The sequence below is a fragment of the Eschrichtius robustus genome, chromosome 13 (assembly GCF_028021215.1).
Source record: "Eschrichtius robustus isolate mEscRob2 chromosome 13, mEscRob2.pri, whole genome shotgun sequence".
NCBI lineage: Eukaryota > Metazoa > Chordata > Mammalia > Artiodactyla > Eschrichtiidae > Eschrichtius > Eschrichtius robustus.
This window is the reverse complement of record NC_090836.1, coordinates 92,861,645-92,878,056: the sequence shown is the minus strand read 5'-3', so window position 1 is coordinate 92,878,056 and position 16,412 is coordinate 92,861,645. Positions and strand designations below refer to the sequence as shown.

General features: G+C 45.2%; 1 protein-coding gene across 3 annotated transcripts in view; it reads left to right on the top strand.

Moving 5' to 3' along the window:
• Nucleotides 1-16,412, top strand: part of LARGE1 (LARGE xylosyl- and glucuronyltransferase 1) — a 603,452-nt gene that overhangs the window by 296,610 nt on the left and 290,430 nt on the right. For all 3 annotated transcript variants that reach the window (XM_068561740.1, XM_068561739.1, XM_068561741.1), the window contains one exon: nt 13,896-14,019. In XM_068561740.1, the coding sequence (XP_068417841.1) occupies nt 13,896-14,019 (124 nt within the window). The remainder of the gene's footprint in view (nt 1-13,895; nt 14,020-16,412) is intronic.

The window sequence follows — 16,412 nt, the reverse complement described above, 5'->3', positions numbered from 1 at the left end:
TCTGAGGAGGAGATGGGAATGCGAAAGAAGAAGGGCCCTTTCCCAACACCATGGCTTCTGTGCATTTTTGAGACTCATGGTTCTGCAGCCTTCATCTGCCCCTTGAAACCAGGCATTATGTAGGCTAAACATTGAATCAGATGAGTGGTTCTCAGCCTTTATGTGTTTATTCCTTGCCTCCACTAAAGAACTCGGGTCCCTCCCTGATTGAAAAAAAAAGCCCACTCTTTAGAGAAGAGTATTTGCATGATTACAGGTAGTCGTGCTCTTTCTCAATTATGGCACATTTAAGGTCATAAAACCTAAATAATTCCAATAGTTGTTGAAATCGTAAGAATCCTGTTGAGTATAAACTTTTACTCCTAAAGTAGCTGAAGCACAAAGATGTTAAATTTAAAAATAGCAATAGTGGGCTTCCCTGGTGGCGCAGTGGTTAAGAATCCGCCTGCCAATGCAGGGCACACGAGTTTGAGCCCTGATCCAGGAAGATTCCCACATGCCACGGAGCAACTAAGCCCGTGCACCGCAACTACTGGGCCCGTGTGCCACAACTACTGAAGCCCGCGCGCCTAGAGCCCACGCTCCACAACAAGAGAAGCCACCGCAATGAGAAGCCCGCGCACTGCAACAAAGAGTAGCCCCTGCTCGCCACAACTAGAGAAAGCCTGTGCGCAGCAACGAAGACCCAACGCAGCCAAAAGTAAATAAATAAAATAATAAATAAATTTTAAAAAATAGCAGTAGTTTTATTATCAGCTGCTGATGGCATGCCATACTTTCATGGCGGCATAAGGATTTGAGAAGAAAGCAAATTCTCAGTATGTGGTATGAACATTCTACACCCCACATCAGTGACTACTTGATCTCCTTGGACCGAATAACCAATTAAGTCCCTCCCATCCTTGAAATTCTACAGATGCGAATCATTCTGTGAATTGATATGCTGGTGATAATGATTTGAGATATCAAGACAAAAGGACCTTTGAAAGACATTCAGCTCAGAAAGTCCAGCTATAAATAGCTTCATTGTTTCCGAAGCACGCTATGAGGATTAACTAATACTTGATTATAAAATACTTTGACAAATGGAGTACCTTCTTAATGTTAATAATATAGTGGTGCAGGATGCTTCTTTTGGCTTTCACTGTTAATTACAGTAATTAGATTTATTTTCCAGACAAGAATTTCAGCAGAATTTCATTTAAGGTTTGCTTTGTTACATCAAATCAAATTTGCTTCTGCAGCACGCTTAATGACAGTGGGCACACTATATTTTAAAAGATAGTAAAAGTGTATGGGCACTCTTATATGCTGATGCTGGCACTAAAAAATTGCTATAACCTTTTAGAAAGAAAGTTCATAGTATTATGACCAAGACATTTACCCTATGACTACTTTAGGGAGTCTGTCTTAAAAGGATAATCCTAATTACAGAAAAAAAGTTTTTACAAAATATTGCTTATAATCATACAAATTCAAATAATACTTAAACAGTAAGTCTAAATAATGGAATGTCCTCTTATAGTAAACCATATTCTTAGCTGGTTGTAAAAAGTATGTCATAACATGGACAAGTGATATTTTATGATATAAGGTGAGTGACAACACAATTCAAAAACTCATGCATAACATCGTTCCACTATATAGGGCTTCCCTGGTGGCGCAGTGGTTGAAAATCTGCCTGCCAATGCAGGGGACACGGGTTCGAGCCCATGTCTGGGAGGATCCCACATGCCGCGGAGCGGCTGGGCCCGTGAGCCACAACTACTGAGCCTGTGCGTCTGGAGCCTGTGCTCCGCAACAGGGGAGGCCGCGATGGTGAGAGGCCCGCGCACTGCGATGGAGAGTGGCCCCCGCTCACCGCAATTATAGAAAGCCCTCGCACAGAAACGAAGACCCAACACAGCCAAAAATAAATAAATAAATAAAGGAATTCCTTTAAAAAAAAAACCAAACATCGTTCCACTATATAAATACATGCACACATGTGTGGCATGCATACAGATACACATATACATGGTTGAAATACAGGGGATGAAAGAATAGCAAAACATACATGAAAAATGGAATTTTTGTATGTTGTGTCTGGGTGGTAGAAATACAGATGATCTTGGTTTTGTTTTCTCTTTATATATATTTTTGGTCATCTTATTCTGCACCTTCTATGATGAAGAAAAAAGGAGGATGAGAAAAATAAATACAAAATAAATGTGAGCAAAGGTTTACCTAGTAGAAAATAACACAATATGTGTCTCTGTCACCTAGATGGGAGACTATTTAAAGAAAAATTGGGGGGATGCCTGTAACTCCAATCACAGGTGCAGATAAACTGGGAAGTATAGCTGCTCTTCAAGGAAACCGAGCTTTTAGTGAGCAGAGGAAAAAGTATATATATTCACTTAGTCACTAAGTGCTTACCTCCTGGGCAGGAAGGTGGACCAGCTTGTAAACATTTAATATTCGTTTGCTGGGATGATCTACTTACTCTTACTCCACAGCGCTGTTGGCAGGAAGAAACTGGGTGATTTGCCTTACTTTGCATGTCAAACAGCTGGGGTTTTGTGTGTGTGTGTGTGCGTGCGCGCCCGTCTTTTTTTTTTTTTTTTTTTAGCTTTACTTGTGCCCCTCAAGAACAGAGAGGATAAAAGAGCATCTTCGTGACCAGTGTCTGCCTCTAATTGTCTTATTGCTTATTCAGGCTTAAACTTGTTATAGAAGCAGTTTCCAGATTTGGAAGGGAGGAACCTAGGATTTAAGTAAAAGAAACTAGAAGTAGGTTCTGATTCTGGGCTTTCCATCTATGAGCTGGTGACCCAGCAGGTCACTGTACTTCTTGGAGCTTTGCCTTGCTCCCCAACCTCTCATAGAGCCCTATTGTGAATATCAAAAGAGGTAATCGATGTGAAACATTTATGTATTTTATTTATTTAACAAATAGGAAGGTAGTTCTCACTCTACATCAGGCTGTGTTTCTTGTGTTCTGAGTGTTTTTCAGATATGAATGCATTGAATGTTCATGTAGTTCCATGGTGTGGTTACTGGTATCCCCATTTTATAGATGATGAAACTGAGGATCCACATGTGAAGTCAAGGCTCAGGGTCACAGAGAGAGGAGGGGCAGGGCTGGGTTTGGACACAGTCAGTCTAGCTTCAGAGTCTGAGCTCTTGGAAAGTTACCGTTTTGAGTATCATTTTCTTATTTTTATTTTCATTCATCATTTTGGGTGACCATGTAGACATTATTATTATTCCTGTAATTTCCATTATCATCCTCATCCCCCCCGCCAGGTATGTATTTTTGAGGTGTTAAGTATAAATAGTGGTTTTAAAGGCCTGGACATTAGTGTTCTAGTAAGACTTAAGAAAATCGCATGGAGGAAAGAAAAGAAAATGGTAACTATGTGAGGCGATAGATGTGTTAATTAGCTTGATTGCGATGATGATTTCACAATGTATACATGTATAAAAATATCACCTTTAATGTTTTCAAAGTATTTAATGTACACCTTAAATATATACAATTTTTATTTGTCAATTTTACCTCACTAAAGTTCAGGGAGAAAAACAGCAAGGACATGTAGAATCTGTGAACAGGTAAAAGATCTATGCTATTCAGTCACGCATGTATATGTAAGACCAAAAAGAATTAATTCGTACAGTTCAGATGCCAAGGATAGGTCATTGTATTTGACCTTCATCCCAACCCTGTACAGTGGATGCCGTTACTCCCACAAATGGACGAGGAAACTGAGGCTCAGAGAGGTTAAATAGCTTGTTCAAGGTCACAGGTGAATAAGTGATGCTCCTGGGTTTCCAGCCTTGGCTCCGGCCAACCCTGGAATCCATGCTGCTTTTACTACACCATGAGACCTTTGATTTGCTCTGTTCTTCTCCCCGGGAGAGCTTTTCTGACATGATACTGACTTGTCCTCGATTCTTCCCACATTACCGAGGCCACTTGTCCTCCCCCAAACCAAGAACTCACACTGAAGAGCCCTCATTCGGGCTGCTGTGGTCTTCTGCGGTGAGTTCCATTTAAACCTCTCAGTGTAACAGATTCCCTGAGCATTCGAGTTGCTGTCACAGGCTCTTTCTTTTTCTAAAACTGCAATTCCATTGTAACCTTAATAATTCAGGATTATTTCAACTCAGCTGTCCCTGTATATTTTAATAAAAAACAGACTTTGGATTGCCTTACAGGGGCCGTGGCACATTCCTGACAAAATAAGAATGGAAAAGCAGGGAGAAAGCTAGGGTTTAATCATCTTTGCCTCTTTGTATTACCACATTTATTGCATCCCAGCCTGGAACAGGGGAGCAGTTAAGGAAACCGGAGGCAGCAGGAGCATTGCTCATTATGAGCAAAATCTGCAGGCTGTGCTAAAGATGAAGCATGCACTTGCTTCCTTCTTTGTTAAAAAAGTGTGATCTGGTCTGAATTAGAGCAGACCTAGTGTCTGTGTTGCTTGAACCCAACCAAGTGGACCCCACTGTATTTGAAGATGTGTCCTCAAGCTTGCCTGTTCAGGTAGAAGCCTTTTCTCATGGGCTTAAAGCAGTGCTCCCAAAATGCGTATGTAACTGGTAGACTGGTATAAAAGACTATTTCAGATGTTATATAGATGTAAAATTAAATAACATTGAATCATATATTAAGAAAATTATTCCTTTCGTGATTCTTCTGAATGAGTTCTTATTATCTTCAGTTAATGAAACTCATTTTGGCGTAAATATGTGCTTAACATCTGTCTAACTCTTGCTAATTTACCTCTGGACAACAGAGAATAGGATGGCTGCTCATCACCTCTGGCTGATTTGGGGAATTGGAGGCCTCTATCTTTAAAACATTTTTACCTTCCTGAGTTAGGAACCAATTGCAAAATAAGACTCAGAAGTTACACATGGAGAATGAAATATCACCTCTACTGCTGTTAGTCCCGAATTGTGGGATGTTCTTTCAACTGTGGGTTCTTTTTTGGCCTCATGAATTGGGTTTACTTACCGTCTGAGCCAACCTGGACAACTGCAGGCCTTCCCCACCTGGGCAAATGATTTACTGTACAACACAGTTCCCCACGGAAAGAAGCCCAGAGACAGCTGAACAGACCAGACCTCAATCCCTCTCCCAAACTCGTAGGTCAGGCCATCACTCCACATCTCAGGCCAGTAAGTAAGCATTGGAATGTAAATCACATACCATGAAATTCACTCTTGAAAAGTGGTTTTTAGTGTAGTCAGAGTTATGCAGCTGTCACCACTATCTAACATTAGATCATTTTCTTCATCTTGTAGAGAAACACCCATATGTATTAGCAGTCACTCCCCATTTCCCCCTCCCTCCATCCCCTGGCAGCCACTAGTCTACTTTCTGTTTTTATGGATGTGTTTATTCTGGACATCTCATATCAACAGGATCATGTACTATTTGGTCTTTTGTGACTGGGTTCTCCTACGTAGCATAATGTTTTCAAGGCTCATCCATGTTGTAGCACGTGTCAGTACTTCATTCCTTTTTATTGCCTAGTAATATTCCATTGTATGCATGTACTACATTTTGTTTATTCATCAATTGGTGGCCATTTGGGTTGTTTCTACTTTTTGACTATTATGAATAATGCTACTCTGGATGTTTGTGTTCAAGCTTTTGTGTGAATATATGTTTTCATATTTTTTCGTATATAACGAGGAGTGGAATTGCTGGGTAACTCAGCAATGGTAGCTTTGCTCAATTTTCTGAGAAACTGCAAAACAGTTTTCCAAAGCAGCTACAGTCATTTTAGAATTCCACAAGTAACAAATGAGAGTTCCAGTATCTCCATATCTTTACCAACACTTGTTATCATCTATCTCTTTATTTTAGCCATGTTAGTGGGTGGGAGGTGGTGTCTGACTTTTGATTTGCATTTCCCTAGTGACTAGTGATGTTGAGCATCGTTTCCTGTGCTTATTGGCATTTGTATATCTTCTCCAAGAAATGACCATTCAGATCCTTTGCTCCGTTTTTAACCTGCTAACTTGTCTTTGTCTTGAACTGTAAAATATCTTTACACATTCTTGGTTTTAAGTCCCTTATCAGACATATGCTTTGCAGATATTTTCTCCCATTCTGGGGCTGTCTTTTTCACTTTCTTGATGGTGTTTTCTGAAACACAAAAGTTTTTAATTTTGAAGACCAGTTTATCTGTTTTTCTTTTGTTGTTTGACCTTTGGATGTCATATCTAAGAAACCATCACCTAACCCCAAATTAAAAGATTTACTCTCACATTTTCTTCAAAGTGCCTCTGCACCTAATTTCCAGGTAATTGTGTCCACTCTGAGGGAACTTGGTTCTCTTCGGTAATTATTCATCTGTCCGTTCATTCGTTCTTTCAATAAACAATCACTGGATGATTATATCTACAAGGAACTGTTAACAATCTGAGGAAAAGATCATCAACAAAATGTAGCTTCCAGTGCCAAGACTCCGTCTAACAGGGAACAGTTGCAAAAATCTAAGTTTTGAGCCCTGATGTCAGTGGGAGGCACTAAGAAAGGGCATCTGACTCCGTGGAATGGCTTCCTTGGAGCCATGGCATCTAAATTGAGAACAGAAGGCTGGAAGGGAAGTGCGGCAACGTGTAGGCGGTGTGGAAGCCACGACAGCGTGAACACAGCCTGTGGGAGAACGTGGCCAAGTCCTGGACCTGACTCACGGCCAGGCACTTTCTAGGCACTAGGGTTGTAGAGGGGGTTAACGACAGAGTAGGCGCTCTGTGAAACGAGAGAATCTCTACCCTAGACAGCTCACATTCTAGTGGAGGGTGGAGACAGACCTGCAGATGAAGATGGAGATTTCTAATACTAGTCAGTGCTAGACAGAAACCAAACAGGGCAGTGGGGTGGGGAGTGATGGGGAGGGAGAGGGGCATTTTGGATAGAGTAGCCACGGAGGGCTTCCTTGAAGAGATGACACTTCAGTTTATTCTTGAAGGAGGGATAAGAGGTGGCCACATGCAGGTCTGCGGAGGACAATGGCTGGAGTGCAGGAGGAAGTGGGGAGGCGTGAGCATGGACGGGGGACGGGGTGAGCTCATTGAAGGTCCTGTTAGCTCCAGGCGGGAGGCTGTACGGTGAGTGGGGGATCACGTGATCATTTTAGAGAGCTCAGGGCTTCCAGGATGGACGAGCTATTGGAGGGAGCAAGCTCAGAGATCGGAGAGAGGAGGGGTGAATATATTCATAAGATGTTACTGAAGGTTAGTTGGGATAATAATAGCTAATATTTATGAAGTCCTTACTGCCTGTGAGTCACCGTTCTAAGTCCTTTATATATTTTAACTCAGTTAATTGGACAGTAACTTTGAGGTAGGAGCCATCAGTATCAACCCCATTTTACAGATTTGGAAACTGAGACTAAGATTTAAAAAGCTCACTCAAGGTCACATCATTTGTGACAGGACCTAGATAAGAAGCAGCCAGGCGGTTTGGCTTCAAAGATCCAACCATGAGACTAACGCTGCCTCTGGGGACTTGCGGTTGACTGGGTGTGTGGGACGTGGGCGGGGAAGGAGCCCAGGTGACAATCCCATTTCTAGCTTATAAGTCTGGGTGAATGGTGCACCTTTCACTCAGGCAGGGAATTCAGGAGGACGGACACGTGTAAGGGGCCAAGAGAGGACAACACGAGCCCCTATTTAATATGCCAGGCGCTGTTCCAGGGGGTGGGATACACCAGTGAATGACCAACCAGGTCCCTGTCCCCATGGAGCTGACATTCTTGGTTTGTTAGGAGGGTTGTAATTGGGTCGTCTTGATTCCAAGGGGCCCATGGGATATGAAGTGGGACCATCTGGTTGGCAGCCGGATTCAGAAGTTAAAGCTCAAGGGCGACATTCTGGCTTACACAGGGGCTCTATGAAAAGTGGTCTGGGCCATGCTTTCAGGTGCTTTTCCTCGTGGCCGCTGGAGGTGCAGTTGACGGGACCCACATCCTTGTGATGGTCCCCAAGGTGGAACATTAGCAGAGCCCCTCCAGGTGTTCATCCTCCCCACGATGAGACGTGCGCTACTGCTGGCTAGACCGCATTGGATTACTGAGACGGGGTCAGCAAACTGTCAGGGTCCTGGTGGTCCCCTGAGCTGGGGACTGTGTGTCCTCTGATTAAGCATTTTCCTGGTTGTCTAATGAGGGAAGCTGATGAGGCTCACTGACCCCTTTGACAATGCAAACACCTAGTTTAGCCCTAAAGATGAGCCCAGTGTCTTTCTGGAGTTAAACTCCCTTCTGGAGAGATGCTTTAAATAGACCAGAGGAAGAATGCAGAAGAGGGGGAGAGCCTCATACAGATGCTTGCACCGTCCTCCTCTGAGAGCCTGTTCCTCTTACCCACGCTGGCCCATCTTCTGCTCGGTAACTAGATTAACCTCCTGAATTACAACTTCAATCTGCTGCCTACTGAGCTCCCCAAACATTGTCTGGCTGTCTTCCTGTTGTTAATACTGTCTCTCTCTTCTTTTTTCCCTCCCCATTCCGGGCATACGCTAGGTGTTCAATAAACGTTGTTGTGTGATCCACTCAAATAAGACCATTGTTCTTTCACTGACGTACGGTGGACTTTCCCACCTCTGTTCCTTTCCTTATTCTGTTACCTCCTGCAGAATGCCTTCCTGTATCCTCCATCTTTTTGCATCCAAAGGTCCGGTTTACTTGCCACATCATCCATGGACACTTCCTAGATTGTCCACTAGTGAGAAGTGGTCTCTCCCACCCTTATACTCCAGTAGCATGTATGTTCCTCCTTGTGGAACCGTCCTGTACCGTTGTGCAAGTTGTTCACTATCCAGTTCCAAGAGTACCTTCACTCACTGTCCATGTCCGTGTCTTCAGGTGGCTCCCTGGGAGCTGTGCCATTCCCAAACTTTGCGGCTGTGTGTGTAGCCCAGTGTTATGGCACACCGGTGTTCTAACGTTTATGTGGTTATTTGTATTCTTTCTCTGTCTCTGCCAGATTGATTGCTGCCTGAAGAGAGGACTCGGAGCCCATTCATTGTCTAAATCCCTATTCTGCCTTACTTGCTGCTTGATAGCTCTTTGTCGGATGTTTATTCATTCAACTCATTTTTTGTCTGTGAATGGAAGAATTAATTGAAAACACTTTATTTGAAAAGTGACGCAAAAGCAATAGAGAAAATAACAGCTTCATAAGTTAATGTAGATAATAGTGGTCCTAGTCCATTCAGGCAGCTATAACAGAATACCACAAACTGTGTGGCTCATAAACAAGAGAAATTTATTTTTTTTCTCAGTTCTAGAGGCTGGGAAGTCCAAAATCATGGCACCAGCGTGGCCTGACTCTGGCTGGGGGCCAACTTCCTGATTACAGACTGCAGACTTCTCTCTGTGTTCTCATGTGGTCAAAAAAAACAAGAGGGCCTCTTTTATAAGGGCACTTATCCCTTTCAGGAGGACTCTTCCCTAGTGACCTAAATACCTCCCAAAGGCCATACCTCCTGGTATCATCACCTTAGGGGTTAGGATTGAACATACGAATTTGGGGTGGGGGGCAGCGAACATTCAGACCATACCAATTGTTAGCATGTATTGAAATACTACATGCCAGGTATTTGCTAAGTGCTTTATGTGCATCACTTAATTGTCACAATTACCCAATGTACTACTGCTTACCTACCATTATTGTTTGTGATTTGAAATGAAGAAATTGAGGCATAGAGAGATGAAGTCACATGCTTTCGGTCACTTGGTTAGTCATTAATGCAGCCAGGGTTCTGACCCAGATGTCCTGGAGCAGAGCGCCAGCCCTGAACCGTTGATGCAAGCGTGCCATCAGCTGCTTTTACTTCTTATGGGAATGTGAACGGTGACAGGGAAGGAGGGGCGCTGGCTTTCTTCCTCTGTTGTACCAGTGTTTCTTTTTTTTTTTTTTTTTTTTAAATTATTTATTTATTTATTTATTTTGGCTGTGTTGGGTCTTCGTTTCCGTGCGAGGGCTTTCTCTAGTTGCGGCAAGCGGGGGCCACTCTTCATCGCGGTGTGCGGGCCTCTCACTATCGCGGCCTCTCTTGTTGCGGAGCACAGGCTCCAGACGCGCAGGCTCAGCAGTTGTGGCTCACGGGCCCAGCTGCTCCGCGGCACGTGGGATCTTCCCAGACCAGGGCTCGAACCCGTGTCCCCTGCATTGGCAGGCAGATTCTCAACCACTGCGCCACCAGGGAAGCCCATACCAGTGTTTCTTGAGCACCCATTATTTGCCATCCTCTCTGCTGGGCACTGGGGGTGGCGATGAAAAGGTGGTTCCTGTTCTCAGAGGCCTCGTGGTGGAGAGAAGGAGCCAGGTGTTTGAATTTGTATCACACAGTACTTTGCCGTAAGTGGTAGATTAGCTTTGCATTTGAGGTGCCCAGTTAGCAGGAAAAGGGAGGGATGAGGATGGGCTCACAGAGAGAGGGCTTTGAGGAGGAGATGCCTGACAAGGGGAGTTTGAAAGGAAGAACAGGTACTCAGGGAGCTCCAAGTATCAGGGGAGTATCCCAGGGAGAAGGAACAGCCCAGACAAAGATACAGATGTGTGGAAAACGTGATGCGTTGGGGCAAATATGAGTATCTTGATGTGTTTGGTATTGTTACCCCATGTCTAAAATTAAGCCGTCTCTCGGGCTTCCCTGGTGGCGCAGTGGTTGAGTGTCTGCCTGCCAATGCAGGGGACACGGGTTCGAGCCCTGGTCTGGGAAGATCCCACATGCCGCGGAGTAACTAGGCCCGTGAGCCACAACTACTGAGCCTGCGCGTCTGGAGTCTGTGCTCCACAACAAGAGAGGCCGCGATAGTGAGAGGCCCGCGCATCGCAATGAAGAGTGGCCCCCGCTTGTTGCAACTAGAGCAAGCCCTCGCACGGAAACGAAGACCCAACACAGCCATAAATAAATAATAAATAAGTGTTTTAAAAAAAGCCATCTCTCTACTGTGGATAAAAATGCAAGCTGACAGTTATACAGATTTATCTTCATTCATTCTTGGTACATAAGACTCCGGTCACGGCTCGTGGGAGAGGGGGAGGACTGTGCCGACACTGAGGGCTACAGGGACCCTCTGACTTCCAGGTGGCTGTCTAGCTGTCTCTGGCTTAGCGTCCAGGTAAGTCACTGGCCAGTGAACAAACACACCATCACTGCCTCATGCCACCAATCATCACCTAGGACTGCTGGCATCTTCTTATAGGGAAGCGACCTATAGGGCTTCCAAGGAAGCTGTAAGGCAAGCATGCCCCTTCCTTCTGAGTATAGATAGTTTAATGGGAGAGTTTGCAGTGTTCATGCCATGGGTGCCATGGAGAAATTCAGCAATGCTGATTGCTCCTTCGGGTCATTTGTTCAGCTCAGCACCCTGAGCGCCTGTTATGTGTTTGGCAGGTTGGCCTTGGATAATAACTTTCTTCAGGTCTAGACTCATCTACCCAGCTCCACCTGGCTTTGCCACCCTCACCTTAAACTTGGTATACCCAGTCCCAAACCCATCGTCTTCCTCCAGTGTGCCTTTCTTCTTGTAGCCCCTGTCCTGAACGAATCACCACCAGCCCAGGAACCCCCGTGTCTTCCTCTTCCTCTCCATTTCTCCCATATCTAAGATCTCTTCTCCTGAAATTCCTCTGGATTCCACTTCTCTGTTGCTCTTCCCCAGACACTAAGTCGGATTCTCGTTTCACATTCACCTAATCTCCTAAATGAGGTGTACACCTCTGTTCCCCTTAGCTGCCCACCATCCATCACCTATCCCACTCTTCATTTCGTTTATTGAACTCCTGCTGCATCCCAGGCACTGAGTTCGATCATGGGGCTCTCCATTTCAACGCAACGGGCATCATCCTTTACCCCCCTGAGCTCACGGTCGAGGGGGGATGCGGACCAGTAAACAGGCAACCACAGCCTAAGGATGGGCACAGATGCTGAGATGACTGTGCATTAGGAAGGGCCCCTGACTAACCTGAGCTCACGGTCGAGGGGGGATGCAGACCAGTAAACAGGCAACCACAGCCTCAGGATGGGCACAGATGCTGAGGTGACTGTGCATTAGGAAGGGCCCCTGACTTAGTCCTGGGTCGTCAGGGAAGGATTCTAAGAGCAAATGATGGCAGACCTCAGAAGTGAAGGCTGGGTGAGAGAGAACCAAATGCTGAATGGGGGCTGTGGAGGCGGGGGAGGAGGAGGAGGAAGAAGGAGAGGACAGGACCACGAGAGCAGGGATGGTGTCTTACCACCATGTCCCCAGCATCCTGCTCGTCACCTGGTGAACAGTGGGCGTTTAATAAGTATTTACAGAATGTGCAAATGCAAGAGGGTTTCCTGCAGAGTAAACGGTATGTGCAAAGGCCCAGGTGGAGAGAGAGCATGGGGGTAGGGGGAATTGAAAGAAATCTGTGTATCTAGAACTTAGAACAGGGCTGGAGAGCGATTGTGCAGGAGGCTGAGAGCTATGGGGCCAGTCTGTTACTCACCCACACCGAGCTGATCAAATCCAGACTGTATAAGTGGGCGTTCATTGCACTGCTCCCTACGCGCTTGCATCTCTCCCCTTCTCTGCTCGAACCCGCGAGTCCCTGCTAGCCCTTCCCTTCCCACCACACCCTCAGCACCCACTGGGCTCCAGCCAGAGTCTCGTGTTATTCTCCTTGGATCGAGTCCCCTCTTCCTTTGCCAAGAATAAAGTCATTTATCCTTCAGGGCACTACTTACCCCAACTCTTACACATTCTTCTGACCCGGTCCAGATTAGCCCTTCTTTTTCTTTACTCTCCTGGAACCTTGTGTTCTGTTGTACCTGTTATCACAATCCACCTTCTGTTTATATTTGGGTTTATATTTAACTGTCTCTAAGTAGTAAGAACTGCTTGAGGTTGGGGTGGGCGAGGTCATTCTCATCTTTAGATTTCCAGAGGTGCTCATTCGTGGTATTATGATGTATGCTGTTATTCGTACTAGAACAATGATATTTCTGATGATAGTTCTTCTGGGTTGAACTACTGGTTTGTGCCTGTCGGTCCCTCAAGAAGGCGTATCTGCTGTCCATTATTATTCCATCTATGTTTGTTGTTGAGATGCATCATATATTGTACTTCTTATCTAATTGACCCAGTAACCTGTAGAGGAGGCTTTTCACATTTTGCAGAATGAAGAAGCAGCAGTGCAGAGGTATAAGTGACGTGCTCAAAGTCCTCCCGTAATAGATGCCAGATCTGGGCTTCAAACCCATTTCCATTTGAATTGGAAGCTTTGCCCTTGTGTACTGCTGGTTTGTATTTTGGGTGCTGGCTCAGTGTAACAGTGGGTCAACTAAGGTAGAATGAATAAAGGCTTTAGAAATATTACAAGTGAGGGTGAGCTGATACTCAATTATGGGAGCCCCAGGTGATGCCATCGTGGCTGCCTGTTTCTCTTTTGGAGAGGAACAGGCAGAAGATAGGACTTAGTGCTATGCTGGGGGAGAAGTGACTTGCCCACTCCACACAGCTGGTCCAGAGACCTCATCCTTTGTCCACGTGCTTCTGCACTGATGCCGGTACATCCAGGTGGTAAAGAGAAAGCATTGACCAAATTGTTACACATGCTCTACTTAAGATTTTTAGAAGCACAGATGCCGTAGTAACAGGTATGGCAGTTGGCTTACATTGAGTGTCACCAGTGATTTTACTCTCTCTGGTCCTTGGTTGCCACGTCTCTGAAATCCTGAGGTTGGATGAGACATCCTCTCTCCTTCTCAGCTCTGACATCCTCCCCAGTAGGAAACATGCCTGATTGTCCTTCATCACTGCTGTTAGAAACTGGCCACACATTACCAGCTGGTAAGAGCGTGTCTCTGCGGCCTTGGTTCTCCCTCCTGACTCTCCTCCTCTCCCTGCCCACAGGCGGAACCCCCTGCATTTCCACCTCATCGCCGACTCCATCGCCGAGCAGATCCTGGCGACGCTCTTCCAGACCTGGATGGTGCCTGCTGTGCGAGTAGACTTCTACAATGCGGATGAGCTCAAGGTACCGGTGGGAAGGGAGGTCAAGCAGGATGCTTTTCTTGTTTCTGGTTTAGTAGACAGCAGCAAAGGCAGAAATCTCAGCTTGCAAACCGGAAACGTCCAGGGTATAACTGAGGGTGTTTGCCACTTGACTCTGATTTGATTATCTGAAGCATTAAAGCAACCATTTCTTTAGCACAGAATGCGTGTTGGTCTGTGCAGTTCTGGCCACCAAGGCTTTCTGTGGAGGCTGGAGGCTACCGGCCTGGTCCGTATTTAAGGAAGGCCTATGGTAGCCGATATCTGGAGAATTCTGTTACCCGGTGAGGTCAGCGCTGAGTCCGACAGGCCTGGGTTTGAATTCGTATGTTGTCATTTACTGGTCATAAGACACAAAGTAAACAAGCTATACCTTTGGATCTGTTTTTTCATGAGTAGAAATGTACTTATAACACCAACCTCATGGAGTAATTAAGAGGCTCAAATGAGAGAACATATGTGAATGTGCTTTAAAAGACTATGTTGAATAAATATTAAGGATTATGTTGGGCCAGAGGGTTTCAACCAAGGGAGACTCATTTGGCCATGTCATTCCCTTGCTTAAAATCCTCCTGTGGTACCACGTGGTCTGCATCAAGCTTGAGATTCACAGTCTGATTTAAAAGTCCTGCATATTCTGGCTCTTGACTCATCTTCCAGTCTCATCTCTGGCCATTCCTGCAAATTTGCTTATTACTCAGCTCGAAGAAACCACCTCTGGGCTCTCTGCCCTCCCTCCTGCATTTGAGCCTTTGCTTCTGCTGTTCCTTCTATCTGACACACCCTTCCAGCTACCTGTCACAGCTCCCACTCATCCTTCAGGACTCAGCTCCATGGCCACCCCCTCTGAGAACTTTCCATGACTCCTCCAGGAAAGAGGAAGACGTTTTCTGTTCACTTGCCCGTCGACTGCTTTAGTTTAGAACCTTCTTAACAGGGGACGGGGCTGGGAGCACATCTTGTTCTTTTCTGTATTTCTGGCGCATTTGTTCGTCCCCTGTAATGCTTGTGGATTTAATCAATTGCTGTTATTAGTGGAACATGTAACTTTGCAGAAACCGTTGCTGCTCTGTCTCCAGTCACCTTGGGAAGGACTAAACACCTAGGCATGAGGCAGATTTTAGCAAATTGCTTGGTCTAAACCTCATAAAGCCATTATCTTTTCATTTCAGAGCCATAGCATTTTAAATAGATCACAAAGATGTTGACCAGAGTTGCTGATTTTCCCATATTTCAGGCTCTGAGGTTGATCGAGATGTTCGGAATTTAGCATTTGGGGATTGTCGTGGTAATTTGTGTGCCATTCCAATCTATTCTGAGCTAAAATTGATTAACACTCTTAAAAAGGGAAAAACAAAATTTAGCAAATTGCTGCGCTAATTAAGGTGAAAGCAAGCCACTCTGTCTCCCGGGGTCTGAGGGCCAACACCATGGGGAAAAGCAGCGGGGGGCGGGGGGGTGCAGGTCTGGCAAAGCATATGCATGTTCTTTCTTAGTGCAGTCCTGTGTCTGTGCCCTGTGCAAGCCTGCACCCCCTCTGCTCTTTGAGGAACCACGAAGTAGTTGAAAACCCCAGCTTCATTTCCCATCTTACCATTAAAGAGCTATCTGATTTGTGTTCTGAGCCTTGGCTTGATCAGCTGAAAATGGGTGGAACCCTGCCAGCTGTGGAAGAAGATATTGGATTAAATAAGATAACTCATGTGAAGGCCCAGCAGAGCCTGAAATGCAGCAGGTTCTTGACAATCCCTCATTCCTCTTTGCAGCCATGTCAATATAGGATTCAAATGCTCTTGATTGAAGGCCCGTAGGGAAATCCACAGGCAGTTGGGAGGTTGAAAGGTAAGGCATGGTGGCCTGTGAGCTGCCCCCGGGAACCCCAAGGCTTCCTTAGGGTCTTGGAGGAAAGGAGGGGACTGGTGTGGGGGAAGACTAGGGCTCTGACTCCCTGATGCCCACATGAATCCAGGTATCCATTATTTTTACACACTGGAGTTTTGTCCATTTGAATTGAGGACTCCATGGCTTAAAAAATATTAAATATTAAATATTAAATATTTAATATTAAATTAAAAAAATAACAGTCTGATGTGTTCTAAAGGATATTGTCTCCAGAGTCCTGCCCTTGACCCTGCCTTCTGCTGCTGACTCTGCCATGCAGTGTCCCTACCATCTGCATTTTATTTCCCTGCCTCTTAAACATCTATCACCCACAGTCCTGTATCCCGTGAAGCAGTTGTCAGAATCTGGTAAGGACAGTGAGTATGAAGGCATTTTGTAAAACATAATTTTTCCATAATTCATGATAACAGTCATAATAATTTATACATAATTCTGCTCAACCAACCTAAACCGTGGTCTGCCCCCTCCCCCCGA